This window comes from Grampus griseus (genome assembly GCF_964374135.1).
Source record: "Grampus griseus genome assembly, chromosome: 1".
Classification (NCBI taxonomy): Eukaryota; Metazoa; Chordata; class Mammalia; order Artiodactyla; family Delphinidae; genus Grampus; species Grampus griseus.
Window position 1 is genome coordinate 144,943,310 of NC_139017.1, and position 26,975 is coordinate 144,970,284.

At 48.7% G+C, this 26,975-nt stretch overlaps 2 protein-coding genes across 4 annotated transcripts in view; both read left to right on the top strand.

Moving 5' to 3' along the window:
• Positions 1-14,495, top strand: part of ATPAF1 (ATP synthase mitochondrial F1 complex assembly factor 1) — a gene marked incomplete at its 5' end in the record, with an annotated part of 38,724 nt that extends 24,229 nt beyond the window's left edge. The window contains 2 exons of one of the 3 annotated variants that reach the window (XM_082655517.1): positions 822-895; positions 8,855-14,495. In XM_082655517.1, the coding sequence (XP_082511643.1) occupies positions 822-895; positions 8,855-9,068 (288 nt within the window). In that variant the 3' untranslated portion in view covers positions 9,069-14,495. Of the gene's footprint in view, positions 1-821; positions 1,896-1,926; positions 3,609-8,854 lie in introns of those variants that run through there. The other 2 variants (XM_082655519.1, XM_082655518.1) reach the window with 2 other exon arrangements.
• Positions 14,496-19,726: 5,231 nt separating this feature from the next.
• On the top strand, positions 19,727-26,745 carry MOB3C (MOB kinase activator 3C). The gene is made up of 4 exons (XM_082672095.1): positions 19,727-19,853; positions 23,553-24,021; positions 26,090-26,292; positions 26,617-26,745. Exons 2-4 carry the CDS (start codon positions 23,604-23,606, stop codon positions 26,644-26,646), a joined length of 651 nt encoding a protein of 216 aa, XP_082528221.1. The 5' UTR covers positions 19,727-19,853; positions 23,553-23,603; the 3' UTR covers positions 26,647-26,745.
• The last annotated feature ends 230 nt before the right edge of the window (positions 26,746-26,975 follow it).

A 26,975-nucleotide genomic window follows, 5' to 3' on the forward strand; every position in this document is an offset into this window, starting at 1 on the left:
AGCAGAAGTCATTTTTCATCATTCCACTTTAGTCCATTCGTTAGAAGCAAGTCACTACGTATAGCCAACACTCAAGGAAAGAGAAACGAGGCTCCATCACAGGGAAGAAAGAGTGTCATAGAGAATCCCCTGGCAGTCCAGTTGTTAGGACTCTGCACTTCCACTGCCGAGGGCCTGGGTTCAGTCCCTGGTCAGGGAACTAAGATCCCACAAGCCACGCAGCACAGTCAAAAAGAAAAAAGAAAAAAACATTGTGTCATAGACTTTATGGACGAATTGTAAAACTACAGCTGGCTTTGGCACTACTTTTTTGACTGAGGTGGTATGAGGAACAGGTTTTATTCAAAGTATGTCTGGTTAGTCAAGAACTTAGTAGTAACTCACAAACTGGTTCTTGGAGCTGGGTAACTATTGCTATTTTTTCCCCCTTGAGATAAACTTAACAGTTACTAAAGAACTGAATGAAGAGGGAAATTTTTAACATATGCATTAATTTATTAGCAAACATTCACCAGATTTCACTGGGTACAGGATGTAAAAGAAGCACATACTTTGAGAAATTCACACAAAGGAAGACGGACAAAAAAGAAAAAGAGGAAAAAAAGGACAGATACAATACAGTATGATGCATATATGTTAGAGGGACGTGTAGGGTAATTTGAATGCACAGAAAAGGGGCACCTCACCAAGACCTGGGATGTCAGGGAAGCTTTCTGCAAGCAGTGACTCCTGGATGAGGGCCCCCAACTGCCATAGGACTTAGACACAGAGCTTCATGGCCCTGTGCTGGAAGGGACCTGACTGTTCTTTTTACCTTTCAGAATGTTGCTGAGGCACGGTGCATTGCCAACCAAGTTCAGCTCTTCTATGCCACTGATCGAAAAGAGACCTACGGGTTAGTGGAGACCTTTAACTTCAGACCAAACGAGTTCAAATATATGTCTGTCATCGCTGAATTGGAACAAAGCGGACTTGGAACAGAACTGAAATGTTCTCAGAACCAGGATAAGACCTAGAGCTATAAGGCTGGTTTACAGAGTTTGCGCAGCCCTGGATAGTCCTGAGGCTGCCCGCCCCCTGACCTCTCAGGAGCTTAGCATCGATAATGAGCAGTCTCTAAGGAGTTGCCCTGTATGCTTATTGCAAGAAGTAACATGGCGGTGAGCCCTGTTACTTGATAGTCAGGAACCAAGGTACCCAAGCGTTCTGATCATTATCTCCCAGCATACTTGAGGTTTCCTTTTTAAGTGTTTGAGGTCATGACCAGAGACAGCCAAGGATCCACAAGATGGTTGACTTGATTTTACACACTGTAATAGTATATTTGTTTTCTGGACATTTTGACTGCACAGCTCCCAAATGATTAGTTCCTCATCTTTATAAACTGTGACAGGATAATAAGCTTGAAGACCTGCTGTAGTTAGATGTGGGCTCTACGTACTCTTCCCACTTGGCTGGCCAAAGGCATAACCCAGGTATCCTGTTAGACTCTAGAACAACCAGATATTGCCATCAGGATTAAGACTCCGTCTAGATGCCCCCAGAGATGGCTTTAGTGTAGCTGGTTTGAAGTATCAGCAGCTTTCAGTTATAGTTAAACGGGTACAGTGCCTGCTGCCTGCATATTTTTAAACTATGGTTTGTGGTGCCTGCTTCTCTAACTCTGCCTGTTGGGAGCTGTGTATTTGGAGGGGCTGAATCAAGTGCAGTATAAATAAATCAACACTTTTGTAAAGAGAGGATGAATCCAGACTGGCTTTTTTTTTTTTTTTTTAACAACTCTAAACCATGCCAGTATTATAGAAAAGGTAGGTGGAAGCAAATGTACCCATAATGGGTGTGGGGAAAATGTAGCAATAAAATAAAGTCTGGCTTATAATCTTTGTTACACTAAATAGTGAAATCTAAGCTGTGTTCTATCCATAGCGTCAGTACTGTGGACTGATTTCATCAAAACTCATCTTTGGACTCAGCAGTTGCTTGAAATGCCAGAAATAAGAAAGAAGCTCTCCAGCCCAGGAAACTCAGGTTTGGTTAGTAGTGCCACTGTTGTGGCTCCAAGCTCAGCGGTAGAAGCCGGTGGCGGTTACACACCTGCCTTCTGAACTCGAGGCCCCGGAGCGTGTCCCGCCCCCAGTATTGTTGTCAGCTGCCTCTATTATAACACCTTTCCTTTTCTTCATCTAACATGCTCCACTTCGCTGCTCCTGCCTATGGTCTGGCGAATGACACAATATAGTGAGTGGGAATTTAACCAGGATTTGCAGTTTGTGTGTGTGTTTTCTCTATTACAGGAGACTTTTTATAAGTTGGGCTTATAAAATGGGGGGTTGGACTTCCCATTATTTTCTGAGCTGTGTTTATTTTGCTGTACTTCTGAGTCTGTGTGTAGAAAGAGATAGTGTTTGTTTAACCTGGAAAAGTTGCTGGTCTTTCACAGTTTCTCTTAAGGTTGAGCTGTTTCCTAATGCAAGTTCAGGCCTCTGTTCCTGACAGTTAACTTTTTTGAGAAACTTGAGTCTGGATGTTTGGAGTCCCAGGAATCTCTGCTATCAGGTGGAGTTACTTTCATGGATATGTTTCCTTTTCCCTCCAGATGGACCCAGGCTTTAGCCATAGTACCTTTCATAACACCTCCACCAGAAGGTGAGAAAATGATGGGGAAAGAAGCCAGAACTGGCTGCTCATTTTATTGTTCCTCCCAGCTTTGCCCTGAGTCCCCCACTCGCCAGAGAAGTATGTATCCATGGCCAGTTACTTCGGACATGATCAGAGTACCATCTGGCTGTTCTTTATATTTACCTAGCAAGATCTGGCAAAGAACTAAAAGAAAATTGTTACATTACTCAGTCCCCTGGTACAACATGGTGTTACAGAAAGTGGACAGACTTTACAGTTAAGTGAATCTAGGTTCAGTGTTGGGATTCATTAGCTCCAAATGTTGAACAAATTATTTAAGCTCTCTAATTCTGTTTCTTTATCTGTAAAATGAGAGTAATAATATCTACCTCACAGAATTATTGTGAGAATTAAATTAACTTATATAGAGACTATATAGAGCTTAATAAATGTCATCTCCCCTCTTCCTCCCTTCTTGCCCTGCCTCTCACCAAAGGCCAACACAAATGAGCATTTCAGATGTGCAGATCATTCTTCATTCCAGTTTTATAAGCAAACGGGTTCTCAAACTTTAATTTGCAGTGGAATTACCTAGAGCACTTTAGAATGCAGACTCCCAGGTCCCAAAGCCCAACCTGCTGAAGTGCTGGGAATCTGCATTTTAATATGTGCTCCAGATGATTCTGATGTAGATAATTAGCCAGCCACACTCTGAGGACCACTACCTTATCTGTTCTTCACAAAAAATACCCGTTAGCCAGGTCTCTCGTTCCTGTGGACATGAACCGTAGAATCCGGTCCCTCTGCTCTTTGCCTCCTGTAGGGGTCCCCTCGGCATACGTTACATTATATTTACTCATGTACGTATCTTTCCCCCAGATGTGAGCTCCTTGAGGGCCAGGGTTTATCTCCATTCTCAGCACCAAGGACATGGTCTGGAACAGAGAAGATACTCAGGTTTTTGTTAAATAAATAAATGACATGGATTTTAGCCAAAACATTATCTTGTTCTGTATATGCTTATATTTAAATAGTTTGAAATTAAGAGGCTCTCTTGACACACACAGGTCGAAAACTTAACTGAGTAGGAAGATAGCAAGTTAAACACAGATTCTCTGTATCTCAGCTAACCTCCTGCACTTCTTTGGTGGGCTGTCTGCTCAGTGCAATTCAATAGTCGCTCACAGAGCACTTCCTCTACAACCTCTGAGTTAGGTGCTGACATAGTGGAGTGAGTACGATGGTCCCTGCACTCAAGCTGTGTTCCAGCCACCACCTGTGTCTCTTGCCTCTGATTCTGTGCCTCACATCTAGCGCCTGGTAAGAGTTTGCCTTGTCTTGTTCTGATGATGTTTATACTGCTGTTTCTTTCTTCCCCAAGCAGTTGGGAAGCAGGAGCCACATGCTCTGTTTTTTGCAATCTCTGCAATACTGACCTGTTGTTCAGTCTTGGAGAAGAGGTACAAAGGCCCACTCCCCCAGCCATTTAATTTAGAATCAATTCAGCATTCATTAATATTTATGGAGCACCTATTATATGCCAAGCACAATTATAGGAAACTGGGGAATACAGCAATGAAGGGACAACTAAGGCCCCTGTTCTCATGGAGCTTATATTCTTGTGGAGAAGACAAATGAATAAACCAACAAGATTATTTCAAATACTGAAAATTTTAAAATATGATAGAATGTGAAGTGAAGGCAATAACTCAATGGTCAGGAGCACCGTCTCTGCAGAGGTTACAGCTGATGCTGGAGCTGGGGAAAGTACCAGGTAAGGAGATCAGCAAGTGCTGAGGCCTTGAAGCAGGGCCAAGCTAAGCACGCTTGTCTCTGGGCACAGATTTAAATGTTCAGTGCAGCATTGATGAGCTCAGAGTTCAGTGAGGCAAGACACTGACATGAATACTAACTACAATACAAGGCAAACTGACCAGTGCCATCTCAGAAGAGGGGCAAGGAGGGTTAGAGAACACTACTGGGTGCTGTGGGGAATGCATGTCTTGCTAGACCATGGTACCTGCCCTGAAGCACCCATGGCTTAACAGGGAATAGAGGGTAGATGATATTAAAATCTCAAAGAATATATATTCCATCCAAGAGACAGGAGGCGCTCTGAGTTCAGAGTTGGTCTCAAAATATATACACGTTAACAATACCACTAACATCTATTATTGGGGGCTTACCATGAGCCAGGCATGGTGCTGAGCCCTTTACTCGGATCGTCTCATTCCTTCTAACAACCCAATGAGATCAGCAGAAACCTGCTGGTTGGTGGGATGTGCTGCTGCTCTCCTTGCACCCCCTGCCTTCCCCCACCTCCAGCTCAGAAAAGAGGGCAGCTTCCCAATCACCCCAAACCCGTTCCAATAGCCAGCTCAGGCCTTAAGAAGTCATGGGTGTCTCTTGAACGAGCCCTTGCTCTGAGAAACAGGTGTGCCAGTTATCCTGCCAACAACTTAAGAACAGAATGCACTCATTATACATTTGTGATTCATCCAAACTTTCTTTCAAGAGCCATCATGTTCTACCTAAAGGAGGACCTTTTTGTGCTCTGTTTCATACCACGTGGAACATTTTGGTCTTGGCAATTCTCTTAATGTGGCAGGGTGGTGGCAGCATGTTTATCCCTATTCTGCTAAAGGAGGGACTTGGTGCACGAAAAGGCAAGAGATGACTTGAAGGTCGCTGCTTCAGGAACCAAGCCAGGAATAGAAGGCCGTGCTCCAGACTTAATGGTATCATTGGTAACGCCCACTGAGCAGGCTTATCCCTCAAATTCACAGGGCTACTGCTGAGCCCTCTGGGCCTCAGGAACTGCAAGAGCCACAACAAAAATCAGTTCATACGACTTACGAATCCTCCCAAGCTGCCTAGAGCTTTCAGAACAAAGTCCCTTTGGATCAGCTCACAAGAGCTTTAAGAACTGGTCTCTGGTGACTTCTCCAGGCGCATCTATTGCTAGGCCCCTCTGACTCCCTTAGCTCCAGCCAGTCCGGATGACCGGCAGTTCCCCAAATACACTCTGCTGTTCTTCCCTCTGCTCTGATCTTAGCATAGACTTTGCCAGCTTTTCCCCCTTCATCAAGTTAATTCTTACTTGTCTTTCAAAGCTCCACTGAAACATCTCTCCCAGAGCCTTCCCTGGCACTTAACCCCCTCTACGCTGTCCCCAGCTGGTGTGTACTCCCCTGAGCGTCCCCAGCATTTTGTGCTCTGCCTTTACAAGGCTGTCTCTCCCAGAGACTGGACACTCCTCAGAGACACAGATCATATCTTACTGGACATTGTATTCCCAGGGTCCAGCATGAAGCCCAGCACAGAGAGAGAAGATACCAGTGACTGTTAAATAAATTCCTCTTGGATGACTGCTCAGCTCAGACCACCTGTGTCCGCAAACATCCCTCGTACAATGAGACCCAGCCTTGGCAAACCCATCGCGATTATGCCCCAGGCCAGCCCCAGGCAGTGGCCATTTCGCTTGTTCTTACTGCAGAGGCTGCATGTGAAAACAAAGCCAAGGAGCCATCAGAGGAGGCAGCTGGTCCAGGGTTTGTAAGCAAAAGGAACTGAGACAGCGAACAAACTTGGGGAGCAAAACAATTATTTTTACCAGCCTGGCACGTTCAAGCTCCTGTCTTGGCTTACCAGGGCTTAGCATTAAAAAGATCTCATACACTATCTAGTAACTAGTTTTCAACTGTACTTCAAGAACATCCCAACAGTTCCTCGAGGTGGGGATCCTGGTAGCCTGGTCCTTATCCCCAGCTCACCCAGAGAGAAGCAAGGTTTTTGTTTTTGTTTTTGTTTTTGTACTGGGCTTCCCATAAGCTGTCATTTGAAGAAACCGTTTCCAAGAAAGAACGAAGAAAACCTGGTCAGGTTTAACCTCCCACCCACCACAGCAGCCCTGCCTACAGCATCTCCAAGCCATTGGGCAACTGTTCGAAAACTTCCAGGGACTGCAAGCTCTCTACCCTGCTAGCTGACCTGGGCCCTGCAGAGACAGCTCTGAGTGATTGCGAGTTTGTCCCCACCATGCACTGAAATCTAACCATGTCTCCCTCCCCTCACTGGACTTTGTTCTGCCCCACATAACTGGAGCCTCCCAGAAAAGTCTGTTGGCTTTTCTACCCAACAGCATCTCCTGCTGATGTGTGAAGATAGCTCTCAAGTTGCCTTGGAGTCTTTTCAGCAAATGGAGCAACCTTCTGTCTTTCCTTATATGACCCAAAACCCCAGCCCATGCTTCTGGACAAACTCACCAGAGTCTGCTTCACCGTTAGGGCCTAGAGTTAAGCCAAAGATAATCCTGTGGGGTGACCAGAGTGGATTTAGGATGGAAGTCCTTTGGAAGTTGGCCTGGCCCACTCTGAAGTCACCTCTCCACCGTGCCCTCCCCTCAACCTCGTCCCCACTTCCACCCTCAGCTGTCTTCCCAGGATCTGCTGTCAAACATGGCTTTTCCTACCTGGAACTCTTGACTTTTGGGTCTCTGCACTTATCCCTATATCATTTCATCTGACTGGTTTCAGCCCAGCATTCCCATCACATCTTGACTTGAACCTTGCCTGTTGCCGGGAACCCATGTCCCTCCCTACAGATGTGATACTCGCTTTTCCTTGGTGCTCTTCTACACCTGCCATGGCAGTAATCAGAGGTAATCAGAGGTGTCCCCTCAAGTGTTTCACTTACTCCACCCCCTCCCCCCCCCACACACACACACAAAAATCCTTGCCTTGGTTTGAAGCATCACTACTGGGTCATGTTTGACTTTTGGTCCATTGTGATCCCCAGATCACTTTTTTTTTTTTTTTTTTTTTTTGGCGGTACACGGGCCTCTCACTGTTGTGGCCTCTCCCGTTGCGGAGCACAGGCTCCGGACGCGCAGGCTCAGCGGCCGTGGCTCACGGGCCCAGCCGCTCCGTGGCATGTGGGATCTTCCCGGACCGGGGCACGAACCCACGTCCCCTGCACCGGCAGGCAGACTCTCAACCACTGCGCCACCAGGGAAGCCCCCCAGATCACTTTTGTTGTTATTGTTCCGACACTCATGATTTGGCATGAATCCTCACCTTGCATTCTTATTTCTTCAATCTACATTTATTTTCGCATTTTGGCTCTGCCTCTGGTCAGGTGGGAAGAAGCTGACAGATCTTATATTTTGACACTGATTTCGCAGGGGAAAAGAGGAAGCACAGAGGTGTTTTCCTGAGTCTCACTTGGTGTATGATTTCCAACAGACTGAGGTATTTGCTTCCACTACCTAAGTTTCTTCCATTTGATATTTTTCAACAATACTATGAGGATAACATTACTCCCATCTTACAAATGAGGACACTGGGGAGACAGCATCGAAGATGTTAAGAGTAAGGACTAAATTAGAATCTCAGCTCTGCCTTTGGACAAATTACTCAATCTCTCTGAGCCTTTTTTAAAAAAATTAATTTATTTATTTATTGGCTGTGTTTGGTCTTCGTTGCTGCGTGCGGGCTTTCTCTAGTTGTGGAGAGCAGGGACTACTCTTTGTTGCAATGCAGGGGCTTCTCATTGCGGTGGCTTCTCTTGTTGCAGAGCATGGGCTCTAGGCGCATGGGCTTCAGTAGTTGTGGCACACGGGCTCTAGAGTTCAGGCTCAGTAGCTGTGGCGCACGGGCTTAGTTGCTCTGAGGCATGTGGGATCTTCCCGGACCAGGGCTCAAACCCGTGTCCCCTGCATTGGCAGTCGGATTCTTAAGCACTGCGCCACCAGGGAAGTCTTCTCTGAGGCTTTGTATTCTCACCTGTAAATTTAAAAATTAATGTTCCTATCTCAAAAGTTAAGAAAATAATTAAATGATACATGTAGAGTACTTAGCTCTATACTTCACACATAATACAAGTACAGAGTAGTAGCTGTTAGATTAAGTTCTTATCTTTTCAAGGCACACGTCTCCTATATAGACGAGGTGGGAACTTCTGCTTCTGGAACATAGATCTTCTACTTCTAGAACACAAGTTTCTGTTGTGCTATTTTTCCTGCACTGTATTTGCCATTTTCAGAAATTCTCTTCCAAGAATTTAAAGAGGCTTGAGCAATAGTAATCATGCCAGAGAGCATGACATTAGGAATTGGGGAATCTCAAGGCTGGATTCACAAGCTGGCGGGCGGGAGCAAGGAGGGGAAGGCTGGGTTAAGCCCAGACCAGAGCATACAGGTTGGAGTGACCACTATTTCTCTCTCCTTAACCACCAGCTGGCTGGACCCAGTGCCCATACCTGGACAAAGAAAGGGAGGCGTGGATGCAGGACTCAGAGCCCGGGAGCTGACATCTGGGTCAGGAGCCAGGTGGCACTTGAAGTTCCAGGCCAAGGTGCAGGGCCTGCCAGATTATTTGGCTTATCAGACCAAGTTACTCCTGATTACAGACCGCTACTTACTTAATTCCTTGTCGACTCACTGCACATAACAGTTTACAGCTTAAAGAGACCAAAGCCTGTAATTTACCCACCTGGTTGGGCATCAGAAACACCTGAAGAACTTGCCAAAGACGTTGATTCTTGGGCCCCACCACTGAAATATGGATTCTTTTGGTCTGGAAAACAATTTTTAAAAAAATCTCTAGGTAATTCTGAGGCTCAGCCTGGTTTGGGAACCCCTGCAAAAATTAGTGATTTTATAGCTGAGGAAAAAGACCCCAAACCAGGTGAAATGACTTCCCCTACATCACACAGGGTATTGGTAGCAACATTCCTTCCATCCTTTTGTTGCAAATTTTCTCTGCACTTTTGTCCCAGGCAACACAAGTGGAAGATATCTGAAAAATAAGGATTTGATTATTGTCTGCTTCTAGGGACAATTTCTGGGGAGACACTAGCTGTTCCTAGCATGTCTTGGGTGAGGACCTTGAGGGACGACAGAGGAAAGCAGAGGCCTTCTGACCCTTGAAGTCCAGATAGCTTCCTCGTTCAGTTGTGAGAGCTGAGAATTCCCCAGGCCCATGACCCCTGGAGCCCAATGCTGGATTATCTGTTGCACTGGGTTATTGTGCCTGGCCCCTGTAGCTGCATGGAGAATTGTGTGTTGCCTGTGTAGGCTGAAGCTCTCCATCCATCGTATGTGCATTTGCTCTCGCCTGTGGTGAGGGAGCAGAGGCAGATGATGTACGGAGAGCTGGGCAGGCAGCAATGATGGAGAATGGATGGAAACTCAGCTACAAAGCTCAGCTGGGAGACTCACACCCCACTGGAGCTGGGATTGATTGGCTGCAACTTTCTCGCCCTTCTCACTTTTTCTCAGAGACAGCAGCCTGCACTGTGTCCTCTGGGTGCCCCGGTGGAGAAGGAATTGCTCTCACGGTCAGGGAAGCTCTGGGTATCTCAGAGGTGATCTACCACGTGCCTTATTCCCAGAGGCAGGCGACCCTCCACCCTAGAAGCCAAGTGACCCTCCAGTAGCCTTCTGCTTCCTGAACCCCTTCTCTCTGTACTTGGTCTCCTCCCTATCTCCTTCTCCTTTTCTACCCTCGGCTCACACTAAGTGACGTACTTTCTTGGGTGCTATCTGTATGGAGTATGACCTGTCCCAGCAGATTTCGCCAGGGTATCAAAGAGTAAGCAAGAAATCTAAGGTGGTGTCAAGGTTACGAGGATGGTTGATGATCTTAATGCTGTTAATTGCATTAACACGGATCCAGGTACACATGTCTGCATTCATCTACTTTCCCAGAACACTTAGAAAAGTGCCTACCCCCTTTCAAATTTGTTCTCCTTTCCCTAACCTACAGGGTGGGTCATGTGACTACATCTGCTAAGCGCTCAGGCAATGTTGGGCAAGGGGGTGGACCATGAATGGAGTTGGGAGGCGTGGGTTTGAGTCCCAGCTCTGCCACTTTCAGGCTGTACCCCTTGGCCAAGTCATTTCACCTTTTGCTGCCAATACTCACCTCCCATGGTTGTTGCAGGACTCAAAAACGTCTGGAGTGATGAAAACACTTTGTGAACCAGAAAATCCCATACAACAGTTAGTTATTGCTACAGTGTTCCAGGGGAGAAGGTAAAAGAAATAAGAACCCACTTTTAAGGGTTTACAATCCAAAGGGAAGACAATAATCTCATGGGCTTAAGCAAGGAGCATTTCTGCAAAGCACTAAGAACTTTCTGTGCCAAGGGCTCCCCCCTGAGGAGGGTGGGTTCCAGGCAGCTGGCATAAGGCAGGAAGACTTCCTGGAAGAGAAAAGCACACGCCCTTAGTTCTCTTAGCCTTGGGCAATACTGTGCTCCTACAGATGCTTCTTGAAAAAGGCCCAAATGCAGCCCATGACCAGCTGGATAACAACTTCAGGAAGTCACAGGCTGTACTTGCCATGGAATCCAGACTCCACGGAGTGCAGTGTGGGTCTCCACCAAGAAGTAGTTCCCGCCCACTGCCTGAATTGCTGCTTCCTGGATGTGGGGGACACAGTTTTCCCATTTCCAGGAAATGAAGCCACAAAGGCACCTAGGGGTTCTCCCAAAGAGAACTGCAGGGCAGAGTTTGGGGTGTCATCCTAACATGTCCAGGGCGTTCTTCCCCCTTAAGGGGATTGTCTTTCTCTCTTTCATGCCCCTCCATCCCTCCCTCTGGAGGGAAGGACAACTTAACAGCTACAGAAAGACAAATCTCCCTCCTTCCCAGGGTTGATGAGAGGAAGAAAAGACAAAATGCATCTCCAGCACATGTGTAGAGACGGTTCAGAGAATGTCTGTCATCATCAGTATTTATCTGTGGGCTGATCCCTTTTGCTCCCTGCTCCTCAGTTTTCTCATGTACTCTGTTGAGATTAGACTGAGTGATAGCCAAGGACCCTTCCCCTTTAAGAACCACCCCCTCTCTGACCTGCTGCTTACTTAGCATCTTCTGCAGCCTCAGTCTTATGAGCTATGAAGTGGGACACCTGGGCCTAGTGGAAGTTCCTCAGAAGACTGAGGCTTTGTCATCACCTACAAAGCAAGGGCAATATCTGCACCTGGCCCCAGAACAGTGCCTGCCATCTAATGAGCCCTCAGTAAATACTTATGGAATAAATGAATGAATGAACAAATGAATGAAATAGATATACTGTTTCCACCCCACCATGCTGCCTCTGTAAGATGTTAAAACTATACTAATTTACCACTTTTATTATTAGAAGACATCACCCTAGCCCTCTTGGAAGTCTCCCATTTTTACCCCACCCACAAGTACCAATAGTATATGGGGAACGGGAAGAGGTTATCTTAGTCCATCAGGCTGCTATAACAGAATACCATAGATGTGGTGGCTTATAAACAACAGAAATGTATTTTTCATAGTTCTGGAGGCTGGGGAGTCCAAGATGAAGGCATCCACAGATTCAGTGTCTGGTGAGGACCTCCTTCCTGGTTCATAAACAGCTGTCATCTCACTGTGTCCTCACATGGTGGAAGGGGGAAGGGGATTCCCAGTCTCTTTTATATGGGCACTAATCCCATTCCTGAGGGCCCTACCCTCATAGCCTGATCACCTCCCAAAGGCTTCATCTCCAAATACCATCACAGTGGGGGTTAGGTTTCAACATATGAAACTGGGGGGACACAAGCATTCAGTCCATAATAGAGGTTCTCAAACCTTAGTCTTCTATATAAACACCACTGGGGAGCTTGGTAAATGGCAGATTCATGGGCTCACCCCAGAGACACTGAAACAAAATCTTTATGAGAAGAGGCCCAGAAATCTGCCCTTAGTGTAGTTCCTTTTTTAAACACTTTATTGTTGAAATGTTCAAACATTGAGCCAATAATAGCATGAAACCAGGTCCCTATGATCCAACATTTAAAAATTTCAACACATGACAATCTGGTTTCATTTATATCCCCACCCACTTTTCGTCCAAATCCTGGATATCATATTGTTTCATCCATATATACTTCCATTTATATTTCTAAAAGACAAGTACTTTTTAAAAATTCCTAAAATAAATAACAATAATTCCTTAATACTATCAAAAGTGCAGTCATATTCAAATTTCCCCAATTGTCTCATAACTTTTTTTAACATGATAGGAATTTTTATTGAAATCAGATTAAATTTATTCATTAATTTAGGGGAAAATCAACATCTTTTTTTTTAATTAATTAATTTTTTTGGCCGCGTTGGGTCTTCGTTGCTGTGAGCGGGCTTTCTCTAGTTGCGAGCGGGAGCTACTCTTCCTTGCAGTGCGTGGGTTTCTCATTGCGGTGGCTTCTCTTGTTGCAGAGCACGGGCTCTAGGCACGTGGACTTCAGTAGTTGTGGAGCTTGGGCTCTAGAGTGCAGGCTCCGTAGTTGTGGTGCACAGGCTGAGTTGCTCGCAGCATGTGGGATCTTCCTGGACCAGGACTCGAACCAGTGCCCCCTGAATTGGCAGGCGGCCTCTTTACTGCGCCACAAGGGAAGTCCCAACATCTTTAATAATGACAGTGTTTCTATCTGAGAATGCATATCTTTCCATTTGCTCAGCTTATTTTGTATCCATCAGTGTTAAAGTTTTTTCATATAGGTTTGCATCTCTTGTTAGATTTATTATTAGTTATTTTATCATTTTTTGTTGCCATTGTAAGTGGGACTTTCTTTTTCCATTATATTTTCTAGCTAGCTGTAGTTTGAATATATGAAAGCTATTTATTTATGTATATTTTTGTACTCTGCTACCTTACTGAGTTCTCTTATTGTTTATAGTAAATTTTTAGTTGACTTCCTGTGTTTTCTAGGGAGACAACCGTACTGTCTGCAAATAATAGCATTTTCCTTCTTTTCCATTTTTACACTTCTGATGTCTTTCTCTTACCTAATTGCATTGGCTATTACCTCCAATATAATGTTAAATAATAGACGTGGGCATCCTCATCTTGTTTGTGACTTTAGTAGAAATGATTCTTGAATTACCGCTTAACAATTAGCAGTTCTTAAAAAAATAAATATTAGTACCATAACTACTCCATTTGGCTCTGAAAAACATATATTTTATCACATTAGGAAAAATGCCCTTGATTTCTATCTTATAGAGTTACTTTTAAAAATCAAGTGTTGATTTTGTCAAATGTTTTTCCAGTACATATGGAGATAATTTGATTTTCACCCTAGATCTATAAATGATGAATTTTATTAATAGTGTTCCTAATTTTTGGTGGTTTTTTAAAAAAATTTAAGTCTAGTTGATTTACCATGCTGTGCTAGTTTCTGATGTACAACAAAATGATTGAGATATATATATGTATTTTTTTCAGTTTCTTTTCCATTAGAGGTTATTAGAAGATATTGAATATAGTTCCCTGTGCTATACAGTAGGTCCTTGCTGTTTATCTATTTTACATATAGTAGTGTGTATCTGTTAGTCCTATAACTTTTCTTTTTACAGTTGGTTTGTTCAAATCAGGATCCAAATAAGATCCATACCTTGCAACTGGATAGTCTTTTAAGTCAGTTTTTTAAAATTCATTTTTTAACAATTTTAGACTCACATAAAAGTTGCAAAAATGATACAGAATTCCTGTGTACCCTTTACCCAGCCTCCCCCAATGATAGCCTTACATAACCATAGTAGAATTATCAAAACCAGGAAATTGGCATCAGTACAATACTATTTTTTTTTTTGAATTTATCGCCTCACTAGTGAGTGACCTCTGCTCAATTTCCTTAGGCTTCTCTGACTTGCCTTATTCACGAGGCACTCTTTTTATTTCTTTCTTTATTTCTTTATTTATTTTTGGCTGTGTTGGGTCTTCGTTTCTGTGCGAGGGCTTTCTCTAGTTGCGGCGAGGGGGGGCCACTCTTCATCGTGGTGCGCGGGCCTCTCACTGTCGCGGCCTCTCTTGTTGCGGAGCACAGGCTCTAGACGCACAGGCTCAGTAGTTGTGGCTCACGGGCCCAGTTGCTCCGCGGCATGTGGGATCCTCTCGGACCAGGGCTCGAACCCATGTCCCCTGCATTGGCAGGTGGATTCTCAACCACTGCGCCACCAGGGAAGCCCAGTACAATACTATTAAAACTACAGACTTTATTTGGATTTTACCAGTTTTTGTATGTACTCATTTTTCATTTTTCTCCTTTTGTATATAAGTCTATGAAATTTTATCACATGCATAGGTTTGTCAGGATACAGAACTGTCAGGATACAGAACTGTCAGGATACAGAACTGTCACCCACAAAGTCCTCTGTGCGATCTCTTTTTTAAAATTTATTTTATTGAAGTATAGTTGATTTACAATGTTGTGTTAATTTCTACTGTACAGCAAAGTGATCCACATATATATATATACATATATATATATATATGTATATATGTTCTTTTTCATAGTCTTTTCCATTATGGTTTATGTGCTATGTCTTTATAGTTGCATGCACCTTGGCAACTCTACCTTCTGGCAACCACTGATCTGCTCTCCATCACTATCATTTTGTTATTTTGAGAATTTATATAAATGAAATCATATAGTATATTACCTTTTAAGGTTGAATTTTTTCACTCAGCATAATGCCCTTGAAACCATCCAAGTTGTTACAAATATCAATAGTTGATTTGTTTTTATTGCTGAGTAATTTTCCATATGGTCACTTTTAACTAATAGGTGTCCCCTCATCTCTTTTGTTTTCTTGCTATTTATTTATTGAGAATCTAACCTAAGAATTTTCCTCATTCTGGATTTTGCTGATTTCATCCCCAGTGTCATTTCACTTGTTCCTCTATTCCCAGTCCTTTATATAACTGATAGTTAGATTTCCAGGCCTAGTCAGAATCAGATGGTTCTCTGTAAGGAACCTCCATCCCTACTGGCAACTCTGAGGCATATGTTACTGAATACACTTGGAGAAAGGATACTGCGGAGGAAGGAAGAAAATGCCATAGGGACTGGAGCAGTCTGAAGAGGCTTGCCTGTAGGAGAAGGGCTATGAACTGGGGTGGTGCTCCAGGCAGGCAGCTTCAGAGGCTGAATGTGAGGCACCACTGTGGCAGAGGAGCGGTTAGGGTTGGACAGAACGTCCTGTGCAGGCTTCGTGGTGGGTTCTATGGAAGTCTGAGCCTGGGACACTGGTGAACCTCCCCCCACCCGACTATCACCTCCACTCATGGGACACTTCTGAGCTGAGAACAAACCCAAGTGATTGGAGGGCGTGCACCTGGGGGAGGGGGCAGTGCCTAGCAGGGCCATGTTGGGGGTCAGGTCGGGGGGCTGTGAAATTGTCCTAAGGCCCTTATGCACCCCAGGTTTCCACCACAGCCTCTAGAGGTCTCCTTGCCTCCAACTCGAGAGGTGGATGGGGAGCTGAGAGGGAGGAGGACCTTGGAGCATGGGCAAGGTTCTCAAGGTCAAGAGGGCACTCCTGCTCTTCAGAGGGACTGAAACCCTTTGAAGCCCATGTCACAGGGGGGCTGTGCCATTTTCGCTTGCACACTTCCCTCCGGAGAAGTGAGTGTAGCCATCCAAGCTGCATGGTTGGAGAGCTCTGATGTGCCAAGTGTCTCCTCGTGTTATCATGGTCTCTGCCCCGTGCCCTCCAGGACCAGAGAAATAAGTGCAGTCCCTCTTCTACACAAAAGCCTGCAGGGTGCTTGAAGGCAGTACCCCTAGAAAGACTGGCTGCAGACTTCTGCTGCTTATGAGGACTAGCACATCTGATCCTCACAGCTCTTCCATGGGAGGCTTATTATTACTATTGTTGTTGTTGTTTCTTTGTTTTGTTTTGTTTTGTTTTGTTTTGCCATGCCACTCGGCATGTGGGATCTTAGTTCCCCGACCAGGGATCGAACCCATGCCCCCTGCAGTGGACACGTGGAGTCTTAACCACTAGACCCCCAGGGAAGTCCCAGTTGTTGTTGTTTCTGTATTACAGAAGCGGAAATAGGCTCAGAGAGGTCCCACAGAATTTTGATGTACATACTTCTCAACCTTGTCTTCCCCTGTCACATTCCCTTGAAACTTGTCTTCTTCAAGCTAAAGGAAGTCCAACCTTAATTCCTCTTACTGCCATGAGGGTGTCCTTTGCTTTTCCTCAGTGTGCCAGGATGGAAGACCCAGGATAGGAGATCCTACCTTCTGGGCAGGGAGGGGCAGAAACTGAAATAGAAACCTTTTCTTGGGAGAGTGAGGAGAAGGTGGGCCCCATCAGACTACAGGAGAAGCCTGTAGTCTGGTGGGGTGAGCTGGGACTACTGTTGCTCATTCTGGGAGAAGTTTGGGATTGGGGGGCCTTTCCTGGCATGGGAGGGGCTAGGGAGTTCACAGGGAGAGGTCACTCTGTATCAGTGGAGTCACTGGGTACAGGCCCACAGAGGCAGGAGCAGGAAGCTGGTCTTGATAAGGCACTTGGAATGGTATGGCTGGAAGATGCTTTTGTGGTACAGATGGGGAAAAGTGAGGCCCAGAGAGGGGCAGAGGCTTTCCCAGAGACACAGAGCAGGGCAGGAGCCCAGGTCTGGACACCACTCCACTGCCACTTGGCTCTCCCATCAAGGAGCCTGGGCTGTGCAGTGGGAGAGGGTACATCTTCAACTAGGTCCTTGACGACTCCTGCCAAGCTTCAGAGATGGCCTTATATGAGCACTTATCATACTCAGGACACAGTGTCAGGGAACAGTGCCTGTCCTGTGTAGGTAGGCAGTGCTGTGGTATTACAGCATGCCATCAGAGAGGGTAGGAGTAACCCAAGGACACAGCTAATACATGGTAAAGCCTGGACCTTGTTCTCCAAGGTCTGGGTCTTCTCAGCCCCAACAGAGCCTCCTGGAAGAACACAGTCTCTCTAGCCCAGACTGAGAGTCATAGGAAGGGGGTACAGGATGTTTGTGGGATCTGGGCTATCTCTGGCTTCTCCCAACCCTTCCACCTGCCTCCCATCCCACATGCCAGCCTGTCAGCTTGTATTGAGGCAGACACCCAGGGGCTCTGTTGATAAGCTGGGAACTCCTGAAGTTTCTTCAAAATGGATCATCTAAATTTCCCACAGTGTAAGATTCCATGCTTTTCACTCTTCAGCAAGCAAACTCCTGCTTATCTTATAAAACCCAGCTCAGAGGTACAGCAAATGACGATGTACAAAGCCACAGAGGGAGTCACATCACATTCCAAAGAATCTTACAGTCCATGATCTCTGACCACAATGAAATACCATTAGAAGTCAACAAGAAATATAAACCTCCCATAGGTTGAGAAACTAAAAAACACACTTCTAGATCATCCATGGGTTAAAGAGGAAATGACAATGAAATTATGAAATATTTAGAACTGAATGATAAGGAAAGCACAAGCAGTTTCTACTTCCTTTGTGAAGTCAAAGTCCCTGGGCCCACGTGCTGAGTATCTTCCGCTGCCCCTCCAGATGCACTCCAAGCTCTAGGTCCCAGGAGGCTGACCTCTATGGGCTGCATCAACTGGTTCCCTTGCCCTTGGCTTCTGGTAGGATTTGGCCAATGGGGAAATCTTGCCAGAAATCAGAGGGAGGGAAGTGGGGCCCCTTTTACCCCCAGTCTTTTGCGGTATGATTGCTGTGGGCTGGGTATGTCCCTCAAGCTCGGGCCACAGCTCTGGTCAGTAATGCCATCCTCATGGCTCCCACTTTTACCCCTCCCTCCAGCTCAGGATAGACAGCAAAGGGCTACTAGTCCTTTGGTGATATGCTATCCCTGTGGTTTCCTTACACCCTGACTATACTTGTAAACACTGCTTTCTTTAAACTCTCCTCAAAGCACCCACTTTGGGTATTCCATGTGTTTCACGCCGATAACTCCACACTTACCAAGTGCTCGCTGTCAGTCCATAACCGTGTTCTCACAACTGGATGACTAAGCTCGGACCTCGTGTTATCTCTGTGTGTTGACCCCCCAGCTGACCTGTCAGCACCTGAGGCCAGCAACTGGGTCAGCTCCGTCACCTGATCCCCTGCTCTCAGTGCACAGCCATGCTGAATAAAGGGTATTAATTACGATATCAAATAAATGAAGGACTAGGTTTGAATTCCTTCTGCATACACTAGAGCATGCAAATGTTGGCCTATAGAGGATCTGGGGCTGAGTTAAGACTCAGACACCAAAAAAAAAGAGAGCTTTAGACTGGGATAAAAATAGGTATTCAACAAAAGAAAGAATCTTCAGTTCTATGAGCTAAGATGTTTAAGGATCCAGTGTGTTCTCATGCCATCCAGCAAGCAGAAGATCCAGACACAAGGGGAGCCCAGTGGGGCTTCTGTGCCATGTAAATGCCCATCTCCTGCCTCGAGCTCTCCCTTATCCCTGCCTGCTCACCTCTCATACCCCTCCAAGGTGACTTCTGTAGCCCATCTGTCTGCCTTGGCTCTCCCACCCTAGAAGGCCTCGAACCTTCCCTACCACCCTAGGGCAGAGCCAGCCAACTGGTCCCTGGGCCTGGGGCGCACCGTGTGCATTTTGTGCTGCTGCAGAATATTTGTCTGCCCTCAGGGGAAGAACCCAAGTAGAAAGTAGCAAAAGCAAATCAGGTCTTGAAGTCTTTGGATTTGGCTGGAAGAAAGTAAGGAAAGAAGCTATCCCAAAGTGGGAACAGCTGGAACAAAAATGTGGTGGGGGAAATGGGGTGACTTCCGCCCAGGAGTGAGGACCATCTGCCCAGCCTAAGTCAAGACCCCAGCCCTGGTGGGGGAGGTGAAAGTCTGTGATTTGAGCACTCTTGAGGGCCAGTCCTTTCAGTGCTGGGGTAAGGGACTCAGCTCATTGTACCCAAGGCATTCATTCATTAAGTGCCTGCTATGTGCCAGGCACTATGCCAGGAGCTGAGGGTATGGGAGTGCATAGTGATCTCCAGCTCAGGGACACACGAGACACAGAAGATTCTAGGAGGGCAAGGAAACCACCATTATCCAGCTCCAGACAGAAGCTGGGCTTGTCCCCATTTTACAGTCGAAGAAGTTGAGGCTGCCTCCTTGGCCCTCCTGAGAGGGCCAGCTCTTAGTCCTTTGCCCCTGGGAAGCTGGGGGAGCGATACAGACTCTCCGGAAAGGCGGGGGTATTGGTGTTGGGGGGGTCCCCTCTCCCCGCCCCTTCCCCGCCCCCTGGCCGCAGCGTGGCCGGGCAGGGAGGGCCGGGGCGGAGTTGGCGTCGCCTTGGGGCGGGAGGGCGACGCGGGCTCGGCAGGCAGACGGGCGAGAGGACCGGCGCGGCCGGCGACGAGCAAAAGGAGGGGACCGCCTGCTGGGGATGTGACCTCGCGGCCAGAGTGGACTCGCGCTAGCCCACCCGGCGGACCCCGTGAGTGCCCCTCGCGCCCCGCCGCGCACACGGCCCAGCCTCGTTTCCACTTTCATTTCTCCGGCCGTCCCGGCGTGGCACCGTCCCGAGGCGACCTGTGCCCGAGCAGGCTGGCCACAGCCCTCGGTCCGTGTCCGAAGCTCTGAGCTGGAAAGTCGGGGCTGGGGTTGAGGCGAGTCGGTTGAGGAGGGCGTGTCTTCGGAGGCGGAAATTTCAGGCCTGCTCCTCTGGGTCCTACGACCCGTCTGTCCTGGCGTCTGGGCTGGGGAGGCAGGGGCGTCAGAGGTCCTGGGAGAGGCCGAGGAGTGGTCGTAGGTGGCCAAGCGCCGCGGGGAAGAGCTGGGAGTCCTCGCCTCTACTTTTCTCTTGGATCTCAGCCCTCAGCCCTCCCGCCTGCCCCCACCCCCAACACACCAACACACACCACACACACACACACACCACACACACACACCAACACACACACACACCACACATACACCACACACACACACACACACCAACACACGCACACAACACACACACCAACACACACACACACCACACATACACCACATGCACACACACCACACACACACCAACACACACACACACCACACATACACCACATGCACACACACCACACACACACCACACACACATTAACACACACACACCAACACACACACACACCACACATACACCACATGCACACACACCACACACACACCACACACACATTAACACACACACACCAACACACACACACAACACACACCACGCACACAACACACACACCAACACACACAACACACACAACACACACACACACACACACACCTGCACTACTCTAGGCTGGATTCTGGCTTCAGACTGGGGCCAAGATCCTGGGTCAGGCCTGGGGGAGTGGCAGGTGTGGCTGAGCATCAGAAGCAGGCAGGGCCCCTCTGTGGTCTTCATTTGGGAAACCAAGATGCTCACCCAGGGAGCAAGCCATCACTAGCCACTTTAGGAGTGAAGGGACATCCAGAGTTAGGAAACGGGGGCCAAGAGGGGGAATGGCCATGGTTCGGAAGTTCAGGGAGGGGACAGAGATTCTGTGAGAGTTAGAAACTCAGTAAAGGGATGGGAGTGGGAAGTGAAGACAGACAAGTGGCACGGATACAAGGGCATCTATCCATCCCCCCACCCCCAAGCTTTCATTTTCCTGGGGAAAGACCCGGGCCTTGAAATTGTGCAGCAGGAAGGTGGGACTCTAGCTCACTGGTTAGGACACCAAAGTTGCTGTGGGGTGTGGGGAAGGCTCGGTGTGCTGGGGGAACAGGAATTAGGTTGGTCTAGTTGATGGGAAGATGCTTCCCCTTTCCCTTCACTCCCCTCCTTTCCCCTTATCTCCACCAGACCAGCGACCAGGCAGTGCAGGAAAATGGCCCTTTACTAGTTGTCATGCCCCACCTTATCCCAGTGTCCAGTTTTGCCATTGGAGATCCCCTGCCTATAACTTGCTGTGTGAATGCAGTCTCCTCAAGTCCCCTTACTGGGCCTCAGTTTCCCCATCCATACAAGAAGTGGGTTGGGCCAGTTGATTTCTCAGGGCTATTTCAATCCTATGATTCTTGATTTTGAGCTTTCCTTAAAGCCTGAGCATCCGCTATGTGCCAGGCCCTGACCGAGGCTGGGGGGTGGGGCTGGTGGGGGACCAAATGGCCAAAGAGTAATCTCCACCTAAGGACAAAGAGATCTGGGTTCAGTAGAGGGGCTGTGGGAGGAGGTAGCATTCAACCTGACAGTGTGAGTCAAGCCAAGGGACCAGTGTAAGAAAACACACAGAAGCAGGAGTTGGGGGCATGTTCAGGGATCAGGAAGAAGCCCAGGGTAGTTTCTGTAGGGAAGTGAGGCAGGAAAGCTAGGGTGAGGTGTTGAATGCCAGGGTGAGGGACTGTTGGTAGCTGTCACTGAGGGGGGCTGTGCAAAGGTGGAGAGCCCAGGGACCCAACCTAATTGCAGTGTGAATGATTTTGGAAGGTCCTGCCCCAAGCAGAGTTTAGAATGCAGGCTGCAATTCAAGCATGGAAATCTCCTCTTGGATCAGGAAGTCCCACACTGGGAACTTCTTTGGGTGAGAAGTTGAGGGGTGGGGGATGGATGACCTGCCACATCTTTGAGGTTTTTTCAAGAGGACAAGATCTTGCTGGGAGACCTGCCCCTACTCTCCAAACTCCTCTCATTTTACTTGACTTCCCCTTCATGGCCTGTGTGTTGCGTGTTTTAGACTTCTCCACTAGCTTGACTTGTCTGACATGATGACCCACATGTACCTTTGGTTACATCCAATTGTCACCTTGTTCCCACCCTCCCTTCCCCAAACCTGTCGCAGTATTTCTAGAGATGTGAGAAAGGAAAATACTCCAGTGTCAGCTCTGAGGTCAAGGCCAGGCTTTGTGGCTGTATTCAAGCCTCAGTCTAGGGTTAGAGTCCAGGACTCAAATTGACCAGGGTCAGGGCCAGGTCATAGTTCAGCCTGCAGCCCAAAAGCTCAGTGTTTAGCCTACACTTAGCCTTAGTGCTCAGTCTGGGGTCAGGATCAGTGCTCATGTGGCTAAATTCCAGTGGGTACTTGGCTCTGCATTTCCCAAGAGCTCACACACTCACAGGGGAGATGAGGTGACTACCCTGGAAGTCCCAGGAACTTGGCCTGTGACTGACGGAGGAAGTTGCATGGCCCAATCCATGCCTGCTGTAGGGGTCACCCAGCAGTGGTGGATGAGACTAGAACCCAGGTCTCCAGCCTCAAAGCCTGGGGCTCTTATCACCGTCCCCAAAGTCTGTTTGGAGACTGAGATCCTTCAATTCTAAGAGGCAAAGCAAATCCTTCTGAATTCTGGATGGGCCCAGCTGGGTGATTTGACTGCATTTTCCTACCTTCCAGTGCCGGGCACATAGTATGTGCTGTAGGAATGTCTACTGAATGTCAGGTGCAGTGGGAGGGGCCGCCGGCTGTTCTGGTTTGTGTTTCAGGCTGGAGGAGGCTAGCTTGGGAGGAAGGATCTCCAGCCACTGCTGGAGGAAGTGGTGCCCTTCTGGACCTGCCACCTCCCCCTCCCTCCAGTGCCTGCAGCCACACTCAGAGGCCACCCAGCGGGCCATACGAGAGCTCTTTCCTTTCAGGGTAATAAAAGGAAAGTACATTTTTGGTAGAAAAGTCCCTTGTGCTCCCTGGGAATCCCCGGTGGCCGGATGGACTGCGGGATATCTCAGAGGAAGCCGAGGGTGGGGGCTCTCCCCCTAGCCCCAGGACAATGCAGGCCGGCTCTCCCACGCTTTACCAACTAGCCCATGGGATCCCCAGAGGTCATCTTGTCCAGGCCTCTGCCTCCTGCAGGGGCCTCTGCCTGCAGGAAGCCTCTGCCAGCTCTCTAATGGTTCACAGCAAGTCTGAGGAGCACCTGTCTGGAGCCCAGGCCCAGCCCTCTCTGAGACACAATGAAAGTGGAGAGGAAACTAAACAAGATGGGAGGGCTGTGGACGCTTGGCAGGGGGAGCTAGGGTATCTGGAAATAGGGCAGGATGCTGGACTGTGGGGATGAGGAGGATTTAGATTCCAGGCAGAGAATTCCAGGCCAAAAGCCGAGAGGTGGGAGGGAAATGATGTGTTGGGAAGTCAAGCCCATTTGGTAAGGACCTGACCACCATGCTCCCCCATGCCCTTGGCCCTGGCAGGGCATCCGCAGGGCCTGCCCCTGGACCCCTGGCCCTCGGCCTATCCTGGCCATGGCGCTGTGCCTGAAGCAGGTGTTCGCCAAAGACAAGACGTTCAGGCCGCGGAAGCGCTTCGAGCCGGGCACACAGCGCTTTGAGCTGTATAAGAAGGCGCAGGCGTCGCTCAAGTCGGGTCTGGACCTGCGCAGTGTGGTGAGGCTGCCACCGGGCGAGAACATCGACGACTGGATCGCCGTGCACGTGGTGGACTTCTTCAACCGCATCAACCTCATCTACGGTACCATGGCCGAGCGCTGCAGCGAGAGCAGCTGCCCGGTCATGGCCGGCGGGCCCCGCTACGAGTACCGCTGGCAGGACGAGCGCCAGTACCGGCGGCCGGCCAAGCTCTCGGCGCCTCGCTACATGGCATTGCTCATGGACTGGATTGAGGGCCTCATCAACGACGAGGATGTCTTTCCCACGCGCGTGGGTGAGTGCCGCCTGGCAGGCAGGTCAGGCCTGGCTAGGGAGGAAGGGAGCCAGCGGGGCCCATCACGCAGATGAGGCATTTAGCTTGATACAGCCATGTTGTAGAAGAGGAAACGGAGGCTCAGGGAGATCGTGTCTGCTCAAGATTGAGCATCTTGAGCTAGGGCTGCCTGGCTCCCAGTTTGGGGCCTCTTTTTGTCTGAAGCTTGAGTGTCCCTCCAGGGAACACCCTGGCAAGACCACTGTGATTCTCAAAACCTTCCAGAACAAGTGCCTCAAGGTGCTCCTAGCAGGTCGCCCGCCCTGCTTGGGCTGATCTGACTTGCAGCCTCCTGGGAGTCCCCTCTGACTCCTGGCCCCAGGAAAGGGAAAGGGGTGGGGCCCCATGGGGGCCAGACGGTATGTCCTCCTCAGTGGGCTCTGAAGGCAGAATTTTCCCTGTCAAGCCCAATCCATGGAGCCTTTTCTTTTCTCAGCTGGGCAGCCTGGGCGGGTGAGGGTGGGGAGAGGAGATGAATGATGTCATCCTGGTCCGGCTTCCCCACCCAAGGGCAGCAAGACACGGTATTGGCTCAGGAGCTGAGCAGGCATGACCCTGTGTTCATCACAGCAGCCGCGCCCCACCTGGCCTCCTGTTCATCTGTGTAAAGGCTATGGGAATCAGAGATGGGCGGGGCAGGGTGGTCAGGCCCGGAGGGGAGAAGTCTGAATGCTGAGGGCCTTGAGTCACAAATCAGTGCCCACGCCCCTCCACAGTCAGTGGCCTTCCATTTCCTGCACTATCAGGTCCAACATGGGTATCTTCACTTCACATGAGAGGAAACAGGCCGAGAGAGGGAGAGTGCACCGAATCAGGAGGGACTCAGAACCAGCTCAGGTCTCTTGAGGCCCAGGGCCCCACATCTAGATGGACAGGACAAGTCTGAGGGACCTGGGCTGGGCCTGGAAGGGCTCACAGGGAGACAGGGCTCAGCCCCACCCGAGAGCAGTGAGGAAGGGGAAGGGCCTCATGGAGTGGGGAGAGTCAGTGTGGGCCTGCGTCTGACCGCTTGTTCCCTTCTAGCCTTCACCCCCAGGCCTGTGCGATCCCAGGTGCCTGTGCCTTAATTCTGGGATGGCTCTGCCACCGCAGAGAAGAGAGAGTAGCCCCCAAGATCTCCACCGTGAGCATGGGGGACTGTACAGAAATTGTGCCTTTTTCACAGGTCCTGGACCTTGTCTCTGGCAGGGTCTGTGGCATTTATCCGAGGGGTGCTGCAGTGCAGTGCAAAGAGGGCTTGAATCCTGCCTCCAGTCTGTATTAATTAATAGTTGTGTGGCCTTGGGCAAGTGGTTCCACATTTATGCACCTCTGTTTTATCAGATCTAGAATGGCTGCCATACCCATTATCATACCAGGCTAAAGGTGCAAAGGACCCAGCACAGGGCCTGGCTCACAGATGGAAGGTTCTTGTGAGTCTTATTGACTATTTGAAGGACTGAGAGATATAAGAACTTGTTCATGAAGATTTAGTAATTCTCAGGATTGGCGTCTGGGGCCTGCCGTGTGAATGTTGCGAAGGGGAAGGAGTCGGTAGGGCTGGAGAGGCAAGTCAGGATCAGATCATGAAAGGCCTTGAGCAGGCGCCATGCTGGGAAGTTAGGACTCAATCCTGAAGGCCCATATTCTTAAAAATGGAGCCCAGATATTGATGAACTCTCCTTGGAATTGCATCCAAGGGTGTTGTGTGCGAGCACCTACAGATGCGCATGTTTCTGGGGAGAGTTTTGGCATAACTTCTATTATAGTCTAAGAAGGGTTGGTCAGTGACCCAACAAAGTAGCAGAGTCCTGTTCAGGGTGATGGGAAAATCAGAAGATGATTTGTATTTCAGCAGAGGAGAGGCACAGTGCTTCATTAAAAAGGGAAGTATGGGAGAAAGCAAACCTTGATCTTTGTTTCCCACAGGGAAGTGTGCTAGGGAAGAGGCCATCTTGGGCAGAGGCTGCCTGTGTCGGGGAGGGCAGGGTTGGGCAGAGTTTCATCATCAGATTGCTGATGCCCCATATCTGCCCATCCCGCCCCCTAGGAGTTCCCTTCCCCAAGAACTTCCAGCAGGTCTGCACCAAGATCCTGACCCGCCTCTTCCGCGTCTTTGTGCATGTCTACATCCACCACTTCGACAGCATTCTCAGCATGGGGGCCGAGGCGCACGTCAACACCTGTTACAAGCACTTCTATTACTTCATCCGTGAGTTCAGCCTGGTGGACCAGCGGGAGCTGGAGCCACTGGTGAGGCCAAGCCCCTACTGCCCTCCCCCACCAGGGCTAGCCTCTGAGTTTTCAGATCCGAAGGCTACCTGCTTTAAGAAAATCCAATATCCAAGTGGATATGTTAGGGGACCGCAATTCATTTAACAATGGATTTTGTACTTTAATAGCGACTCCATTCAAGTATCAGTTTACAAACACAGATCTGCAGCCTGGAGTTGGGAGGCGGTGGTGGCGGGAAGGGGCCAGGCTCAGGCAGAAGAGTAGCCAGGCCCTGTGGTTTGGAAACGGGCTGCCTGGCAGGTTGAGCTCTGACTGACCCCTCCCCACCTTGTGTCTCTGCAGAGGGAGATGACAGAGCGGATCTGTCACTGAGCCCAGACCTGGACCTTGTTGCCCATCAGATGGACCATCTGAACACAGAGTGGCCAGGGAGGGGACCCTCAGAAGTCTGGTAGCAGAGGGACCTGAAGGCCCTGGGGCCCCTCCACACACCCAAAGCCCCTGGACTTCTGGTTCTCAGGAGTCTGCCCACATGTCCCCCTGACTGTTTGTGAGTGGAGTAGGGAAGAGCTTAAAGGTGGGCAGACAGGTAAAAAGGAGCAGCTAAACCCTTAGCATGAAGTCTAGTCTGCTCTGACACTTGACCCTTCCACGGTGGTTGCCAAGCCTGTTTGGGGAACGTGGATGTGGCTGAAGTGACG

What these genes read in the sequence shown, in the direction of transcription:
- MOB3C (XM_082672095.1), top strand. Translation starts at nt 23,604, where the DNA reads ATGGCGCTGTGCCTGAAGCAGGTGTTCGCCAAAGACAAGACGTTCAGG. An exon ending in TGTCTTTCCCACGCGCGTGG is followed by an intron (nt 24,022 to 26,089) that starts GTGAGTGCCGCC and finishes CCCGCCCCCTAG; the next exon opens with GAGTTCCCTTCCCCAAGAAC. An exon ending in AGCGGGAGCTGGAGCCACTG is followed by an intron (nt 26,293 to 26,616) that starts GTGAGGCCAAGC and finishes GTGTCTCTGCAG; the next exon opens with AGGGAGATGACAGAGCGGAT.